General features: G+C 32.3%; 1 protein-coding gene across 1 annotated transcript; it reads right to left on the bottom strand.

Annotated features, from left to right (window-relative positions):
• Positions 1 to 10,846: 10,846 nt before the first annotated feature.
• On the bottom strand, positions 10,847 to 15,772 carry LOC110021710 (protein argonaute MEL1-like). Its single transcript, XM_020720308.1, has 21 exons — positions 15,399 to 15,772; positions 15,173 to 15,322; positions 14,948 to 15,087; positions 14,711 to 14,820; positions 14,448 to 14,554; positions 14,199 to 14,340; positions 13,975 to 14,091; positions 13,742 to 13,849; positions 13,590 to 13,661; positions 13,215 to 13,334; positions 12,991 to 13,129; positions 12,791 to 12,912; positions 12,579 to 12,713; positions 12,361 to 12,491; positions 12,229 to 12,291; positions 12,075 to 12,138; positions 11,849 to 11,975; positions 11,707 to 11,780; positions 11,498 to 11,592; positions 11,216 to 11,247; positions 10,847 to 11,128 (listed from the first exon to the last, which is right to left on the bottom strand). The coding sequence occupies exons 1-21, from the start codon at positions 15,401 to 15,403 to the stop codon at positions 10,926 to 10,928; spliced, it is 2,256 nt and encodes a 751-aa protein (XP_020575967.1). The 5' UTR covers positions 15,404 to 15,772; the 3' UTR covers positions 10,847 to 10,925.
• Between the last annotated feature and the right edge of the window lie 2,157 nt (positions 15,773 to 17,929).

Genomic DNA, 17,929 nt, shown 5'->3' with positions numbered 1-17,929 from the left:
AGATTAAGTTTTTTGTCATCTTTAGGAAGTTAAATTACTGTGTAATTATGGGTTGGACAGAGCTCTACCCGATATTCATAGGATAGAGTTTCATTCATCTAACCATAGAGCTACCAAGATCTCCCGTGGATGACACGATTCATGGATTTTTGACTGTGTATCTCAACATGTATTTGGTTGACTACCTTCACGAACGGGTAGACATAGGGTGACGAGTCCATGATACCCTGACACGACTACCTCTATGTCTTAGGGATTACACCTCCCTTTCTTTGACTAACCTTTTTGAGCCTTATCTCTTCCTTTGCCTTCATTAGCATCATCTCGACAGTCCGAGGCTGACGAGCTGCCACTCCTCTACCTCTACGTCTTTGGGATACGACGATTTGACATTTGCCCTTACGACTCGATGACTCTGATGTGTTGAGATATCCCCGTCAGGATGATTTGGTTATTCTGTGTCTTTTATGTCGATGAGTCTGTTACTTATGTAGGGACCGTGAGAGACTCACTCTCTACTCCGTGGTCTAACGAAAGCTTTGAAAGCAGTGAAGCATTCCCTACGAGATAACCTTTCTTTGATAGTCATGTGCTAGTCATCACTACTATGTAAGCAAAACCCCCTTTGATCAAGAATGTTATTGGGAAAACCCCCAAGAGGTAATTAACCAAGTGTGGTACATTCTCTTGGGACCATTCTTAAATAGACATATAATCCTGACTCTCTGGTTATGGGTAATCTTTTGCAGAACTGGCCCAAGTTGTTCTCGTCCAATCTTGTTTGGATGAACATGGTTGACCTTCCCTGCAAAGTTTACCGCACGTAAGCTCAACTTTTTTCTTTTCTCTTGCTTGTCATTATTGTTGTATGTCTCGTCTTTTCCAATCCTTATCTTCTCTTCATCATTCATATAATTCAGAAGAGAGATTTATTCAGGAAAGGAAAGTATATGACGATCGACAAGATAATGACTTCTTTAAGAATAAAAAAGAAAAAAGGAACAAAAATAGTGACTATGGGAAATTGGCTAAATTCCTATAGTGGGAGTGAGGAAGAAAAGGATAGGTTCACAAGAGTCCAAATTAGGAAGGTCGCGAGAAGGAAAGGAAATGAGTTCATGTGATATCATGATAAACATGAAATTTGTTGTGCTTATTTCTTCCATAGTAGGACTAATTTTATCAGATATAATCTCAATGATTTGTTTATTAACATAACTTTTTTATGATATCAAAAATACTCTGAAGGATAGTAATGGAAAACATTTAGAAAATATCAATTATTAATATAATCATGATATTAAAAAGTTATATGTACAATGATGATCGGACATAAGATCAACCATAAATTGCATAAGAATAATTCTTTTTAATGTCTCCCGCACTAATGCTTCTTGAGTAGAGAAGATGGCAAAGCACCATCTGACCGTTGGCCATTAAGTGGTCAGTATTAACTAGCTTTATTTTTTTTTTGAGATATGGCGGCTCAACATATATAGCTTCCATCTTCGAGCAAAGTGCAACACTCTCTATTTTGCACTCTCTCTTTTTTATGTGTTAGCTCAGCATTTATAACTTCCATATTTTAGTGAAATGTGGTATTCTCTTTTTTTTAAATATCTTCTCTACTCCTAAACCTACAATCAGTTGTTTGGTCTTAAGCCTCTAAATTAGTGAAACTCCATGCACTTAGTTGGTTATTCCAGCATCGTGACATGATAAGTCAACTCAATCTCTATATTTAAATTTATAGAAAAAAAAATTGACTATACAACTGAAGAACAGTGGAATTTTCTCAACGAAAGAGCCCCCCTAGTGACTGGTTTTGACATCACTCTAATAGATGAAGCCCTACAATGATTACGAGAAAGATCTTGGTCTCAACCTTTTTTGGTCTTAGGCTTTCTTTTGTCGGTATATCATTATCTCTGAAATAAACAAGCTATCATATTCAATAAGGAAAGAAGTATGAGATTGACAAGATTATATAACATTACCTTCAACAAAGGGAATATCATCATTTTGGTCTCGGTCCAAATTCTTGACCTTAGCAACAGGGTCTCTAGGAGAGACACATCCTAACTTTGTGGGATCCTCACAAGTTTCTCTTGAAAAAAGTGGTTGCTCCTTGGTCTCATTTACACCACCACCATTGCATGTTACAAAAGAATCTTGATTCAAAAATCTTGGATCGATGATCCGTGAATATAAATTATAAGAAACTCACTGAAAGGCCATGTTTGATGATAGCCATGGCAGAAGGTTCTATCCGTTCTTCAGGTGTGATGGAAAGATGTCCTTCTACGAGTTCATTAAGATTGGAAGAAACCTTCCATGCCAAATAAAGATTATGATAAGAAACAAGACACCCTTTCTATCAAATTTGCCTTTCATAGAGGAGCCTAAGGAAATTTCAATTTGATTCAAAATACTCAAAGGAGATCTCCCATTAGAAACTTCATATTTCAAAAAAGTCTTTGATTTCTTTTATTACTCTTCTTCTGACTTCTTAAAGGTCATATGCTTCTTCAATTACAGATTCACCTCTAGACATGATCTCGGGATATTCATCCTTAGGTGGTGTTTGTTTACATCTTACATTTACGTCAAGTAGGATATATCAATTCCGATAAATCTTGATCTATTATTTACGGTGAAGCTTACGAGCTACGATGAATAAATTCTTCTTTCACCCAGATTTAGTAAATCTGGCTCTCACCAGGATCTCTGAAGCGTTGCATGAGGCGCGCCTCTATTGTTTCATGATACTATAAGAACTTTGAATGAAGCATATACGCTTAAGCTTTAATAAATTTTATAATCAATCGTATTTATGAGCTCGAATAAATCATTTGGGGTTTTCCTCTAGGCCGTTCATTTGACATAACTACAAAGTAGCTACACGTAGTACCTCCTCGAATTCAATACCATTGAACATTATTGATTGATTTAAAATTGAAGATAAAAATGAACAAGATCTTAATATGCAAAATGAAATGTCTAATCAAACCTTCCCCACAAGGGAGCTAAGGTGCCTAAGGGAAAAGCAAAGCTCTCTAATAACACAGCCTGAGAGATTACTCTCTACATGCAAAGCATAACGTGCTCCCAGGTGAATGTCAGCCCTTGTGTGTTGCTGAGCTAAGGCAAATCTATTTTCTCATGGGACCTACCAATGAGCACCCTAGATGAAAAGGTTGATTCCCAAGACATGTTATGTTCTTGCCTCAAATATCTATAAAGAAGAAGGTAGATCAAGTAACAAAATAAGTCTTCATTCTCTCATTATTCTCGCAGAAGTCTTGTCTAAGAGTTGAGAGAATCGGAAAACTAAATGTATAAGCAAATACATCTATACAAACTTTTTTGTTCTTAAATTATTTAATTGAGCACACATGTCAAACCAGTTGAATCGAGCCTACCAGTCAAAGTGGTTGAATTGAGTCCACCTATTGAAATGGCTTAATCAAACCAACCTATTGAAGAGAGTGAATTAAGCCAATCTATCTAAATGGATAAATCAAGCCCACTCACCGAAGTAGTTGAATCGAGCCCACCTGCTAAAGTGGTTGAATCAAGCCCACTTGACGGATTCATTGTATTCGCTCCTCTCAAAATAATGGCATACCCTACTTATGCGAGGGCGGCTATTGGAGAAAGCCCTCATGACTAGCAAGAACATATGTCAAAGACTTGATCTATTAGCCCAACCAATAAGATGGGTGCCATACCAACACCACCTTCCACCAACATAATGGTACTTTCATCAAGACAACTGAGAAAGGGAATCATGCAGTACGAAATGTATCGTGTTTATTATTATATTGTTTTCTATCTTGAGTATATAGGGGAAGTAAAAATGAGATAGGAGAACTGATTCTTGAACCATGTTTGCTTCCATAAAGTGAATCTCTCTCTCTCCCATTCTAAAATCTTGTAACTCAAGGAATCTCCAAGTGGCTTGACTTTTTGACTTACTGTAGATAAAAATTTAATAAATTTTTATGGTTCCCTCTTTGGAATCACACCACTCTCTCTCTCTCTCTCTCTCTCTCTCTCTCTCTCACTCACTTTCATGTTCTCTCTAGGATATAGGGTCTTCACCAGGTTGCACGTAGTCAGGAACATCTCAAAAAGATTGAACATTGAGATTATGTGTTTGCGCCTATAGTACTTTAATTGGCCATTATTTATTGGAGAAAAAAATTTTGAGTGTTATCTATTGTTTCTTGTATTGAAGGGCTCTCTTTAATATATAATATATAAGAATAGGTTAATGTCCTTTAAAAAAAGTCTCTCATGTTCTCTAGGACAAAAGAATGGAGATTGAATGTTTCGGAATTGTAAGACAATATGTGAAGAATGAGAAGTTCCTAGCCTCATAAATGAATATGTTATATATCACTTTTAAACAATTAATTTAAAAACTTTTATCTAAATAATTTTTTAGTTAACAAAATATGAGCTACGACCCAGCCTAAAATTAAGTCTTTATTGAGTTATTGATTAATAAACAAGTTGCTCGTAAAAGTAAATAATTGAATTAAATTATGTTTAAATTTTGTTCATTCAAACTTTGAAAGAACATTCAAAATTGTTCAATCAATAGCCTAAATGGGCATTAATTAAATTGATTTCGAGCTATTTACAAAGTGTATTGGTTCTCTTACAACACTAAAAATGTCGTTGTTGCCTGTTCGACTACAAATTGTTCGACCATCTCTTTGTGTTGTTTACTTCTTGACCAAAAATTGATCATCCCAACTGTTTAACTTCTTAAAAAATTGAATTCCATGCTCAAATTTGCTATTTTATCTTACAATTATACCTATATTATTTAGTGAATAAAACGCTTATTCCCTATCAGAGCTCTGCATGCAAGGATTAATTATCTTTATGAGTTGTTAATGTGATATGTGATATCATTTTTTTTTTCTTGAACATTCTGCCCATGGAGGAAGACTCCCCTTCGATGTTCAGTTACAATATTAAGGACACTTTTAATCATAACTTTGGGCTTTTTAACTCAATTAATAGAAAAAATATCACGTGTTGGTTGTTCTTTAAATGTTGAATGATGTTATCACAATTTCGAAGATTGAATAAAACACTTTGATAATCCTCCAATGGTGGTTGGAGGCATGATTGTTGTTTCATGAGTAGTTCATTTAATGGGCATCAATAATATGTGTCATGATTGATTAGGAAATTTTTAAAGCCTAATATAACTTTTTTAGTAATTAATAATGGCTGATAAAGAGCATGCCTTGTGATCAAATAATAACCAAACAATGCAAACTTAAGGTCGCTGAAATCACCCCGTTTCTACTTTTGCTAATTCGGGTGGGTAGCTACAGGTAATTGCCTTTATTGAACATTTCTCTTGTGATTGACTTTAATATATCATTTTATAAGAGATGATATTGTGAATGCATCAGTGATAATGGATCAAGTTTTGATGATCAATTTGGCAAGAAGATTTTTGATAAAGATGCAATCTCTTTTAAAGGAACAACCATACATACCACACAATTCTTTATGTATTTACTGTTCAACACAAACCTCATATTTAAATGCATAGAACTCAAATCATTAACATATCATTAAAAATATCACTAAGATATGTATTTTCATGTATAGGTTTATAATGTCAAAGTATTATGAACGTGAATATGAAAGTTTAGGTGTTAAATACAAAAGAAATGTGTGGTATGCATGTCAATTTTCAAAATTAGTAATAATGTCCCACCATTTTTACATTGATCAACCTCTCCCCCAACAGGGATAAAAAATAACACCTAAAAGATGGTCATAAACAATGTGTATATCTTATAAAGTCACACCAAATACTTATGCATACAATTATACCCCAACTTGCACACGTGTGTTTAATGTAAATAATACCATAGACATAGGTGTACTTAACTGATTTATTAAAGTTTTAAAGTTGTACACACTTATATATAAACTTGAAATTCAAAGAATTTGCATCCAAGTAACCATACAAGGGTATACGTAACTCGTGCATCGAGCTTACACGATTGTGCGCATTTACATATACCATGGAATATATATGAAATTCAATAAAAAAACACTTTTAAGTATGTTCAAACCAAACAATGAGTTCGATAGAATGAAAACATATGCATATATTATTTAAGAACTTACATGAAAATAGTTATGGACAAGTGTGTGTGACCCAACAATTAGGCTTGTAAAATTATAGACATGCAAGTACACATGGCCTACTAACCAAGTTTATGGGGATACACATAACCACAGCTTCAAGACTTGTTGCTATCAAACTATAGTAGCTAAAGGAATAGTACATTAACAATTGAAGACAATCAAGAAGAATCACATTAAACTATCATGATAAATTTTATAAATGATTAAGAAATTACCTAATTAATAAAAAAATTAGAAAATATATTACAATCAAGGTTGAGATAAATTAGATTACACAAATTTCAAAAAAATAATATTTTTATATATAATAATTTAGAGTTCAAAACTTAGGAACATAAATATACTATCACATCCGAAATTAAACTTCATTCAAAATTTTAACATTTAAATTAATACTTAATTCGATGCTATATCATTTTATAAGAAAGAAGCTAAAATTAATATATTTCATGCTATTTATTGGTAAGTGTATGAACATTATAAAATTTGAAGTGGGAAGTAAATAGTTCATTTAAGAGTAAAAAAAATGAAAGTATTTTTGAAATACAAGCTCAAATTTAATTTTTAATTTTGGTTATTATATAATATAACTAAATTTTGAAATTAATTAACAAAATTTGGGACTACATGTTAGCTAGATTATTAAAATGTTATTAATTTATAAACTAAAATAATAGTTATTATTATTATTATTATTATTATTTTAAATTAAATAGTTTAGAAATAGATTAAAATATGAGCTTTAAATAAAATATAAAAGATATGCATATTATGTTAATACAAATAACAAAAAGATAAATTAATTTTAAAAAAAACAAAAAAAGATGAAAATTAGACAATTGATACATTTCAACTAAAAAACTTCTGAAATTGCATTTTTTTCAAAAAAAAAATGCAAGATAAAAAGAATTGCCAATTAAATAAGAATTTAAAACAACAATAAGAAACAAAAAAACTCAATACAGTATTTATTAAATAATAATAATAATAATAATCATAATAATAATAATAATAATAATAAGAGAGAGAGAGAGAGAGAATGTGAGGATCACACCCAACTTTACTTAATAGAAATCAATGAGTTACATCTAGAAAACTCGGAATAAAACTCACTCAAAAAAGAAAAATAACAAATTGAAAGCATATACAAGCCCTATCAAAAACCAAGATCACTCAACCAGCAAGAGATCTAGCGGCAACTTTAACAACATCAACACAACCACAAGTCACATAAACAACATCTACTTTGAAAGCCCAAATCACTTTGAGCATGTAAAAAATGAACAAGGGAGAAGTACAGAAACCAAAATATACAACAAGCAAAAATGCAACTGACAACTTAAGAAAGTAATAGATAAAAAGAATTAGTAGAAAAAGAAAAGAAAACAATATAATTGAGTTCAGAACATACCTGCCAAAAAATATTAAAATAAAGTCTAAAATTTAGAATATGTAAGAATATATTTTGAAACTAGTTGAACTTAAATAATGATTGGAATTCATCAATGCTCATTAACCAATTTCAGCAAATTGTAATGATCAAGAAAAGAAACAAATTTATCAATAGCCAAACAACAATAATTGAATGAACCAATAGCATGGTATAAAAAATCTAGTAGAAAATTCAGGCAGCACCTAAATAGAAACACCACATTAAACTCAAATACCGAAGACAATAATCGAAAACAAATACACAAGGAGAAAAAATAACCAACAAGCCATCTAGCATAAATAAAAGACATAGCTAGCAAAAACATGAGACATAGCTAGCAGAAAACTAACAGCCAACTAGCATAAATAATAGCTAGCAACTCAACTAGCAGAAATAAGATAGATGGATAGATTAGAAGTAACAACAAATACCAAGGACTAACAACCAACACAAGGAGATCAAGCTACCATAATTCAATAGAAACAACCAGGTGAGCAGTCACTATACCATCCAAAAATATGAATAATAAATATTCATAATAGTTGTATTAAATGTAATGCACCTCCGAGATACCAATACAAAATTAGCAAAATTAAAAAGACAATAGAATTATAGGGAACAACAACTGAGCTCCAAAGCTCAAAAGTAACAAGAGCCATCGAATAAAAACATTCATCTTCATAACAAAAAAGAATTCAATCAACTTCAAAAAAAAATCAAATAGAAACATAAAACACACAAAAGGAGAGCTTGAAAGCAGAGAATAAATAGCAACAATCAATAACAAAGCAAAACTAACAAAAACCTACAGGTGTGCATTCAAAATACCATCCAATTTATGAATATTGAATATTCATAATGGTTACACTAAAATACAACACACCAACAAGTTAGAAACTAACCAACTAAAAACCAACAAAATATAAACACAAACAACAACCAAAAAAACAAATCAAAGAAAACGAAAAGTAAGAAGAAACTACAAAGGATCAAACCTAATACCATAAAGTTCAATGATGTTATTTAAGTAAATTTCTCTTGGATTTTCAATTCCTAATTTTATATATTATCATCTGATGAATATTATGAATAATAGAATCTATATGGGTATAAATTTATTTTTTAAAATTCTTGTATTTCTTTCAATCCATATGAAATAGGTCATTATTTACAAAGCAAGAAGATGAAATCTCTGTAGATTTTTATAAGAAATATGTTCGTAGTGCTAACAAATTTGAAAGATATTAGAAGGATCAATAAGAAAATCTTACCAATAACACATTTATTAAGAATAAAATGAAATAATTGACATTCAAAAAAGGGATGATCATGATTCTCTATACTATTAGAACAAAGAACATAAAAAATTATTAATATTTATATCTCATAAATTGAGAATATCACAAGTTCTAAGGTCTTCTATGAACAATTTTCTAAGTAATAAAAGCATAATTTATGGCATATCCTTCAAACCAAATAAATTTGAACCAATCAATACAGGGAAAAAATTCATGTAAGTGGAAACAAACTAACTTATGGTAGCAAATGTTAGCATTTTCAAAAGACAAGAATTACCTTGAAAAATAGAAATTTTAGCAATATCATCGATGAAATCAACAGGAACTTTAATAAGAGATCATAGTACCAACAATTATAACTAAAAACATCATAAATTTTATAAGTATTAGGAAGATTAAACCAATTGAAAGTAATCTCATCAAAATTCTATTTCAAAATTAACCCATTAAACTAAGGGTTATAAGAAGAATAAATGACTATTAGAGATAAGTTTGAAATTCAATGTTTTGAGTTGCAACCTTCAATTACAGCTTATAGCATATCTACCACCCTAAACTTCAATATTTAATGCAAGATAGTGAAATCTTTAATATTACCTACATTTTAAGAGTGTCATAAAACATTCTACATAGATTTATCAATTCCAAAATGTTATACTTATAAATGTGAAATTTTAAGTGTAAATACATATGAATTAAGTGGGATGTATGTGAATTCCCATTACACACACACACACACACACACACACACACTGAGCCCAAAAGATAATATGCACAACTCAAGTGTGAGTTGTGGCAGTAAGGGACTGCACCTTCAACTACTATTCTACGGATAAGTGTGCACTCATTGTAAGTTTGTAACTTATACTTATGAATGTTCAAGTTCAGACACCATTTTTAAAGAATGCAGCTAATGTGATCTCATGAGGATGTCATCAATTTTAAAATTAATGTTTTTAAAAATAAAAAAAAACTATCTTAGATATTATTTATTCATAAGAGACAAGAAAGCAACAATAAATATAAAACTAAAAGAAGACCCATAATAATAATATTATTATTAATATTAATAATACACAAATTCATAACAAAAATTAAACAAGCATAATAATATTAAAATAATACCCATATAGAACCATATAATAATTAATAATTAATAATTAATAATTAATAATTAATAATTAATAATTAACTGTTTGAGGCAGCTGCAGCTTATTGAATAATCTGCTGATAAGTTATGTGTGATGACTTTTACAATTTTTTATTTTTTTGAAAAAGTCAAACAGCTGCCAGAAAGTTGTTACCGCATCTATCTAAACCGTTATTTTCAGCGTTTTGAAAACACATAAGCTGTCAAAACGCAGTTTAACCAAACAAGTCAGGTGCGCACCAAATAAGCTGACAATATTAAAAAAAAAAAGAAAAGCCAAAAGCAATATAGTGCCAAAAAAAAAAGAAAAAAACAAATGTCAAGAGTTTTTAATAGTTCATATCCAAGTAATGTGCTGCAAAAAAAAAGTTAAAAAAAAAATAAAGAAATAAAAGGCAGTCTTGGTATCTGCTATATAATGCTGCAAAAAAAAAGAAATAAAAGGCAGTCTTGGTATCTGCTATATATATGTTCGTGGAATAGTTTCCACGTTTACTATAATGCATACTATAATCCAGTTCCCCATGAGCAACCCATTCTTTAGAGAGGGATTTACCTGCATCTCAAATAAATACTATAAATTTTCATACATATAAAACCTAAATCTTTATATTAACTTATATAACAACATAATCCTAAATCATATCAAAATATATCATTACAACTAAATCATGAAATGACGCAGCTCATATATTTTGATATGATTTAGACATTAAGGCATTATATAAAGATTAAAAGGTTTATACGTAAATATGTAAAAATATAAAAAATTAAAAGGTTTATACGTAAATATGTAAAATGTTGTGATATGCATGCAAATCTCCCATATTTTTTAATTCATCGAGCTGCTCATCTTCTAACAGTAAAACATCACGTTTGCGACGTTTTCTGGAATAGCTGGGAGACCAGTTGTGGGTGCGGCTGATGTGGTAGCTGCCGAAGCGGTTGCAGTTCGTTGGCGTGTTTTTCCACTGACTTGACTTGATGCATATTCAGACCCTGTATCTATGTAATATCGAGCCCGGAATGCTGCAAGATGCGCATAATATGCAGGAGGAACTGCAAAGCAACACAGAGTGTTAGTCGAGGCTTTTAAAAATCATAAAAATCAAGCTCATGGAGGCAGTGGTTGATGAAAATAATTACCAATAGAAACAGAGCGCGTGCATCGGGCATATCTGTACAAACAAAATGTTACAACTATTTAGGTCTAGGCGACAAAACAACTCACTAGCAGTCAGGTATGCATTTACATGTCTATCATATAAAAGATATTATTATTTTAAGTAATAAAAATGAAATAGAGCTTTTAATACATTGGTAAGGTGGCATTAGCCGGGTAAAAATTGAAGTTTGGGTGTTAGATATGTAAATACATAGAAATTGAGTGGTCTGTGTGTAAAACTTGTCAAGATATAGTAAACTTACGTGTAGCATAAGTTATTGGTTAGCGACTGCAACTGATCAGCAGTAAAATTGTTTTCATCATGGAGAACATGATAATGAGCGGGACGACTTGTGCCCTGCGGATAAATGCCAGTTTTTCTAATAAAAATCTACTTGTGAGGTAAGAAAATTCTAGCCAAATTCTCTGACCAATTACAAGTTTGAGAGTTTCTACGTAATAGAAATTTTACCTGAATACCAGCATGACTGCAAAGGTAGAAGTCGAACTCATTGGGATGGCAAATCTTTGTATCGACTACCGTACCTAAGAATAAAAATATGTTGAGAAGCTGCACCATAAATTGATTACTCCAGCCATCAAATTAACATTACCTGGCAAAATGTTCCCGCTCCTATCAGCCATTTTTGTATTCTCAGGAAATAAACGAGTATGGTGTCTCTTCTGCACCACTATAAATGTAGTTGGTGGAAGATATCCTTCTTGTATTGAGGCACAAGCCTATAAACCATTTGTTTGAATCAGTTATTCGAAAGACTATAGAAAAGGAATGTATTTTTTTAAAGAAAATCATTATAATTATAATAAAATGAAACTAACTCTTCGAATAGCATCCAGTTCCGATGTAAGCACAATGTTGAATTGGCCTTCACTAACACCATCCCTACATATAACAATTTTAAATCTTCCCAGGTTAACCGATGGTGCATCCATAGGCATAGCAATGAGTTTAAAATACCATCAGATAACAAACCTGTAGAATATGATGCGATTTGGTTTACGGCCTGTCGCTTTATGGAACGCAAAAAGAAGCTCCCTGTTGATGTATAAAGTTAGTTTAAGTTTCAGGCTATCCATTCAAATTTTATTTCACAACTTGACCAACCTTATCATTCCCCCAGGCACTCCATCGTCAGTCTTTGTATAGAGCTTCTCTATAATTTCTCTTGTACGTTGTTGTGCAGATAAAAGACATTTGTACTTTGTTACGTAGGGCCAATCCATAGATGCAACCACCTGGAAGTAACCCATAGAATCAAATAAATGTCACAAAAATCATGCTTAGAGAGCGACTAACATTTATCATGGACAGGACAAACGGACCGCAGCAATGGAGGAAGAGTCTTCTCCAGGGGCCGGATGGGTGACATCAGCTCCAAATATAATAGAAGGCTCTTCGGATATGACAGGGATTGAACCTCTGACAGAATCTTCAAGAACAGTATTACAGCCACCAGCCTGTTGCTTAAAAGTGAAGGATAAGAAGCAGCATAAAAATAACATGCTTGCAAAAGATAATTAAAACAATCACAAACCTTCACATTGATTTTCAAAGCTAAATTTTCAAAGTATTGTCTATTTGGCTTGTTTAGGTGCTTTGACTGGCAACACTGAGTGACAATACCAAGCTCAGTATCACAATATTTTTTTATCCTGCCTGTGAAACCCAGACCAAATGATAGATAGTTAAATTAAAAACATTAGAAAGTGAGCAAGCTATAAACTGAGAATATACCATATGCACCCTTAGCCTCTGGAAGAATAACAACTAGCAATTGAAGCGGCTTAGCACACGCTTTCACAAAATCATGTATGCTATTTTCTATACGTTGATGGTGACCTGAATCGATGATCAAAGCATTTTGATTGAAAACCTACATTTAAACAATAATTAATGAGCAGCCCATGAATGGTAGAGCATAATCTCAATTCAAGGCAAAAGAAGATATAGGTAAGAACCATTCCAATGCGGTTGCACGCGAAGACTATCTCATGGCAGAAATCTTGAACGATATTCTTATAATGACGAGAAAAGCTTATGCATGCCCAAGCATCAACACTACCGCCTCGAAACACTTTCTGTACAAGCACAACAAGGATTCATTTAAAGCTATGACAAGGATAAAACAAATATATAAAACAAAAATTATAAAGATTGGTTGATACGAGGATAAAAACCCTTTCCAAATAAAAAAAAATGTTCATTTAAAACCATTTTAAACTACTTTTTAATCAAAAAACCTACCATACAAAAACAGAGGATTAACAATGCATATAAGAGTACTTAAGAGCAATGCGGGCTAATTTCATAAATCTAGTAAAGATTGAATTCACCTTATTATTCATACTCCATTTCCCCCCAAAGGGTTGACAGCCCTTCTCAGCGCCACTATCGTGATACTTCAGCTACATTTAAGAAATGCTTCCAAGGTTTTAATTTGAACTGATTAGAAAATAAAAACAATAATGACGAAGTAACTATTTACTCTTGGCGGTTGTAGCACTCGTGCTTCAACTGTGATAAGATTAGGTTGAACCCCAATACCAAAGTTTTTTGCAAATAGATCATTGTCATAATTATTTTTCCTGACCAGCTGCGAAAGCAATGAAGATGTCAACATAAAAAAAAATGTAGAATCAATGAAGTAGCCCACCCATTAAAATAAAATGCAAAGACAATATAAAGTTCCAAAGCAGATTTAAATTCACATGCACCAACCTCCAAAATTTTCCCCTCCCTCTCAGTTGGAGGCGTACAAGCTACTTTTAGTATTTCACTAACTTGCACTTCATTTAACTTCTTAACATACCTCTGTCCATCCACAATTTGGCATACCTATTAAAACTGAGAGTTTTAGGACCAGAGCTGAACAACAAATTGCTTAAACATAGAAGCAATGCATTGGAAGAAAGAAAATTATGAATATTGTAGTCAAGAAGAACCTCTAGTGGCAAGTATTTTGGCTTGCTATCACTACCGGCTTTAATGCATGGTAGTGAATCGTGCCTAAGATTATACTTGCAATGTGTTCTAAAGTATTGGGCCACAGATATTTTAGTTCCCGCTGTTTCATCAAGAGTGAACCTGTTGAAGAAAACTATTAACTAGAGGGAGCCAAGTAGGATAAAAAATGGAAATTTTTTGTGGGAACCGAAGTGCGATGAAAAAAATCAAACAAGAAAACAACATACATCAACTCTTTAGCAGACTGTGATGTAATTCCTGTGATTCTATAGCGTCTACGCACATTTGGTAAATGAACTGTTTCCACCCGGACTCCATTCAACGCCTTTTGTATCTGAAATTTCCAAAGGTTATTTTTGCACGGGACAACAGCACATATGCTTTGATATTGGCAAAAAGTGAAAAGCTTGTGTAATTTTGTACAAAATAAATGAAAGAATACGACTCAAATAGGAAAAAGAGTGGCTCAAACAAAAGCATAAGCAAATACCTCATGACGTTCCCTATCAGATAAACTTGTAAGCGTATGTCGTTCATTATAAAAACCCGAGATAAAGGTTAATATGCTCATTGACTTGTAGAAAGGTGTTGCAGAGGTATCTGCAATTTGAAGGCAAAGGATGAATATATCATTGCAAATTATGAAATGAAGTTAATAATTTTCAGATAAACCAAGCATTGATAAGATACAAAAACCCCCAAAAAAAAAAAAATTCATTTTCATTACCAGCATTCAAGGATTTCAAGGATAAGCCCATTTGTGTTGGTCGAATGCTTTGGAAATAACCCCTCCAACATTCTAAACCTCCAGACATATCCATTTTCCCAAACTGATGTGAAAAGAATGATCTTGAAACTGTAACGTACCTGTAAAAAGAAAGCCAGCCAATTTAAATTTTAAAAAAATGCTTCAAAAGAGACATAAAAAATTAGGTCGGATTTATTTCAATACTTATTTGAGGCAGACTCTCGGAGGACAATATCCAAAGCAGTTATGATATCCTGAGGGCATTCCGTCTGCCTCCCACTCAAAAACTGTGCTAGAGCATACTGATCCAAGGATTTTACAAAATTGATAGAAATGTTGAATGTTCTGTCCCGGCTGCAAAAAGTTACAAATGTTAAATTATAAACATAAAATTAAGCAAAAAAACTGCAAACCTAGAATTACCAGCAACCTCATGCAAAGAGAACCTAGATGATTAGGACTGAAATACACACGTGGAATAAGATCTGGAAGAGATGGGTAGGGGGATTTGTGTTGTGTGTGTAATTAACTATACAGATGTAGCTTGCGTTGCTCATCTCTTTGCCTATATCGTACTTCTCTGTTTCTATAGTCGAGACACATCTGTCCCCAACCTGAGCTGTTAGCTTGCCACGCTACTATTTTTTTCTATACATAGCCTCTATATTCCTTGCTACCCAGTAGTTCATGAAAATCTGCATCGCCTCCATGGATGGTAGTGGAGAGATTAGCACCATAATTTTCTAGTGGATCCTAAATAAAAAGTAGACCAATAATGCAGCATTTTCTAGAGATTTTTCAACAAATTATCGATTAATATTCCACGAATTAAAACCTTTGTGTGAATGCCTTGTTACAAGAAATCCATAATTGATATACTTCAACAGAGTAGGAAATTAGGACATTTTGAAATTGTGGCCCTAACAAAGGAATGTGGTGTTATCATGCAGTAGAAATTACCACAATAACTCAAGGACCCCTGTAGTTTTACTATTTCACGTCCTATTTGAGAGACTTAGGAACAAGCATTAACCTCATGCCCCTTTCCATTTAAAGAAAAGACTAAGATTGGGAGAGGTCTAACTCACAAAATTGACCTTACAATTAGTGGACCGATCTTTGACCCAACTAAGGAGGGTGATAGAGGATGGCTTAGTGAAGGCTGACAAGTTTATTTTTCCTATTGATTTTACTGTCTTAGGTATGGAGTAAGATAAAAAAATTCTAAATATACTTGGCTTACCCTTTTCAGCCATGTAAAAAGCAATGGTTGGTGTTCAGAAGAGAAAACTTGCCATGAGAGATAACGATTAGAAGGTAACTTTTGGTGCTTTTAAATCAATAAAGTTTCTCCAAGATGCTAGAAATGATTGAAGCTATATAGTAAATGTAGTGGAAGGGGTAGTTGATAGACCATTTTTTTGAATTTGTAGAAATCAGCCCCATTGAGCAAGTTGTGGTAAATGAATTTTGTTGTCAAAAAATTAAGGAAGAATTTGCTCTACTTTTTGATGTAGACCCTAGAATTGTTAATGATGTAGTTGAGATTTTAGATACCATCACCCATGTCAAGCCTATAGGACCATTCATAGAAGGAGCTATAGAGTTAAAATTAAAAAGTCCTTTTAAGCATCTCGAGTATAACATTTTAGGAAAACCTTCCAACTTTCCACTCATGATGTTGATTGAGTCGAGTGAATAACAAGTAGAAAATTGGCAAGCCTTCGATAAACAGATATTTTTTTAGGATGTATCATTGGAGTAAACCCTCGACCTATCCTTCAAAAGATCATTGTAGGTGTGCGACGGACATATTATAGAAACTCTAAACATAGGTGTGGGGAGGAACATATAAATTCTAGAATACTTGTAGTTATGACTGAGATTTTATGACTAAGAAAATCCTCTAGGATAGTTAAAATTTAGTAAACTTGATCTAGGATTACTGAAAAATGCTAATTGATCCTAAAGAGAACATATAGGTTTGACTTGACTATAGGTTGAGCTGAGGATGTTAAAATTAATGCTAATTGGGAGGTAAGCCAAGCATTATCTTATGTTTTGAGCATGTTTTATCTTGTATTTGCATCAAAATTTGCTTTAAGAATTATGTGTTGTGCTTTGAATTGCTTTATGTGTGTTCTTTATTTGAACATTGTCATGGCAGTTTTGGTTGAGACACTTTACCCGATTTGGTTGCAATTGCTTTGTGAAATTTTTTGCTTGTGTTTTGCAGGAGACTGTTCCCTTCATACATGCTATAATTTGCACTTGTCAATCTATAATACATTTAGCTTTGCTCTTGTGTGTTTTGTGAGATTCCCTGTTGTCACATGTTATATAACCTTTTCCTTTCTTGCACTCTTTCATGTGGCATGTATTGGATAAAAAATAAGTTTGGGGGAGGAAACTAGACATGTATACTTGCCTTAGTAATATATATATTTGAGTTGTTGAGAGTACTTTAGAGAGGTGCCCCCTAACGAGAATTTCGGTAATTTGATTGTTATAGAATGACTTCAATAGAAATATAAATATTTATTAAAAGGGAGATTAAAAGTGATTTTGCAATAATCAAGTCCTTCCCTTTTGTAACATTTACTAGAATCTTAAAAAGACCTAAAATATTTTTAAAAAGTGTAAATTACATAGAAATAAATAACTAGGGATGATAAAGCCTTTAAATTTTTAGCTCAAACAATTTAATTGATTTTAACTATTAATTGGATTTTAGTTGTCTAGAATTCATATTAAGGTGTCTTTGATGATTAGCAATTCAGGTGATTAGATATTAAAAATTATTAAGAAAAATATTCAACAAATATAGTAATTCCTCAGTGAAATTAAAGATAATTTTGAGCTTAAGAATAACAAAAGAAAAAGAAAAGCACAATTATCTAAGACAATGATTCAAGAAAAAAGTTAACAAAAAGGAAGTGTCCAATAGTTTTTTTTTTTTTT

The sequence above is a fragment of the Phalaenopsis equestris genome, unplaced genomic scaffold (assembly GCF_001263595.1).
Source record: "Phalaenopsis equestris unplaced genomic scaffold, ASM126359v1 Scaffold000140, whole genome shotgun sequence".
Classification (NCBI taxonomy): domain Eukaryota; kingdom Viridiplantae; phylum Streptophyta; class Magnoliopsida; order Asparagales; family Orchidaceae; genus Phalaenopsis; species Phalaenopsis equestris.
The sequence above is the reverse complement of the archived record's forward strand: the minus strand, read 5'-3'. Positions and strand labels throughout refer to the sequence as shown.

Excerpts from the sequence above, each read along its gene's own strand:
- LOC110021710 (XM_020720308.1), bottom strand. Across the intron at positions 13,662-13,741 it reads GAGTGCTACAACCGCCAAGA|CTGAAGTATCACGATAGTGG; the intron begins GTAAATAGTTAC and ends TCTTAAATGTAG. Across the intron at positions 12,292-12,360 it reads GTGCCTGGGGGAATGATAAG|GGAGCTTCTTTTTGCGTTCC; the intron begins GTTGGTCAAGTT and ends ATACATCAACAG.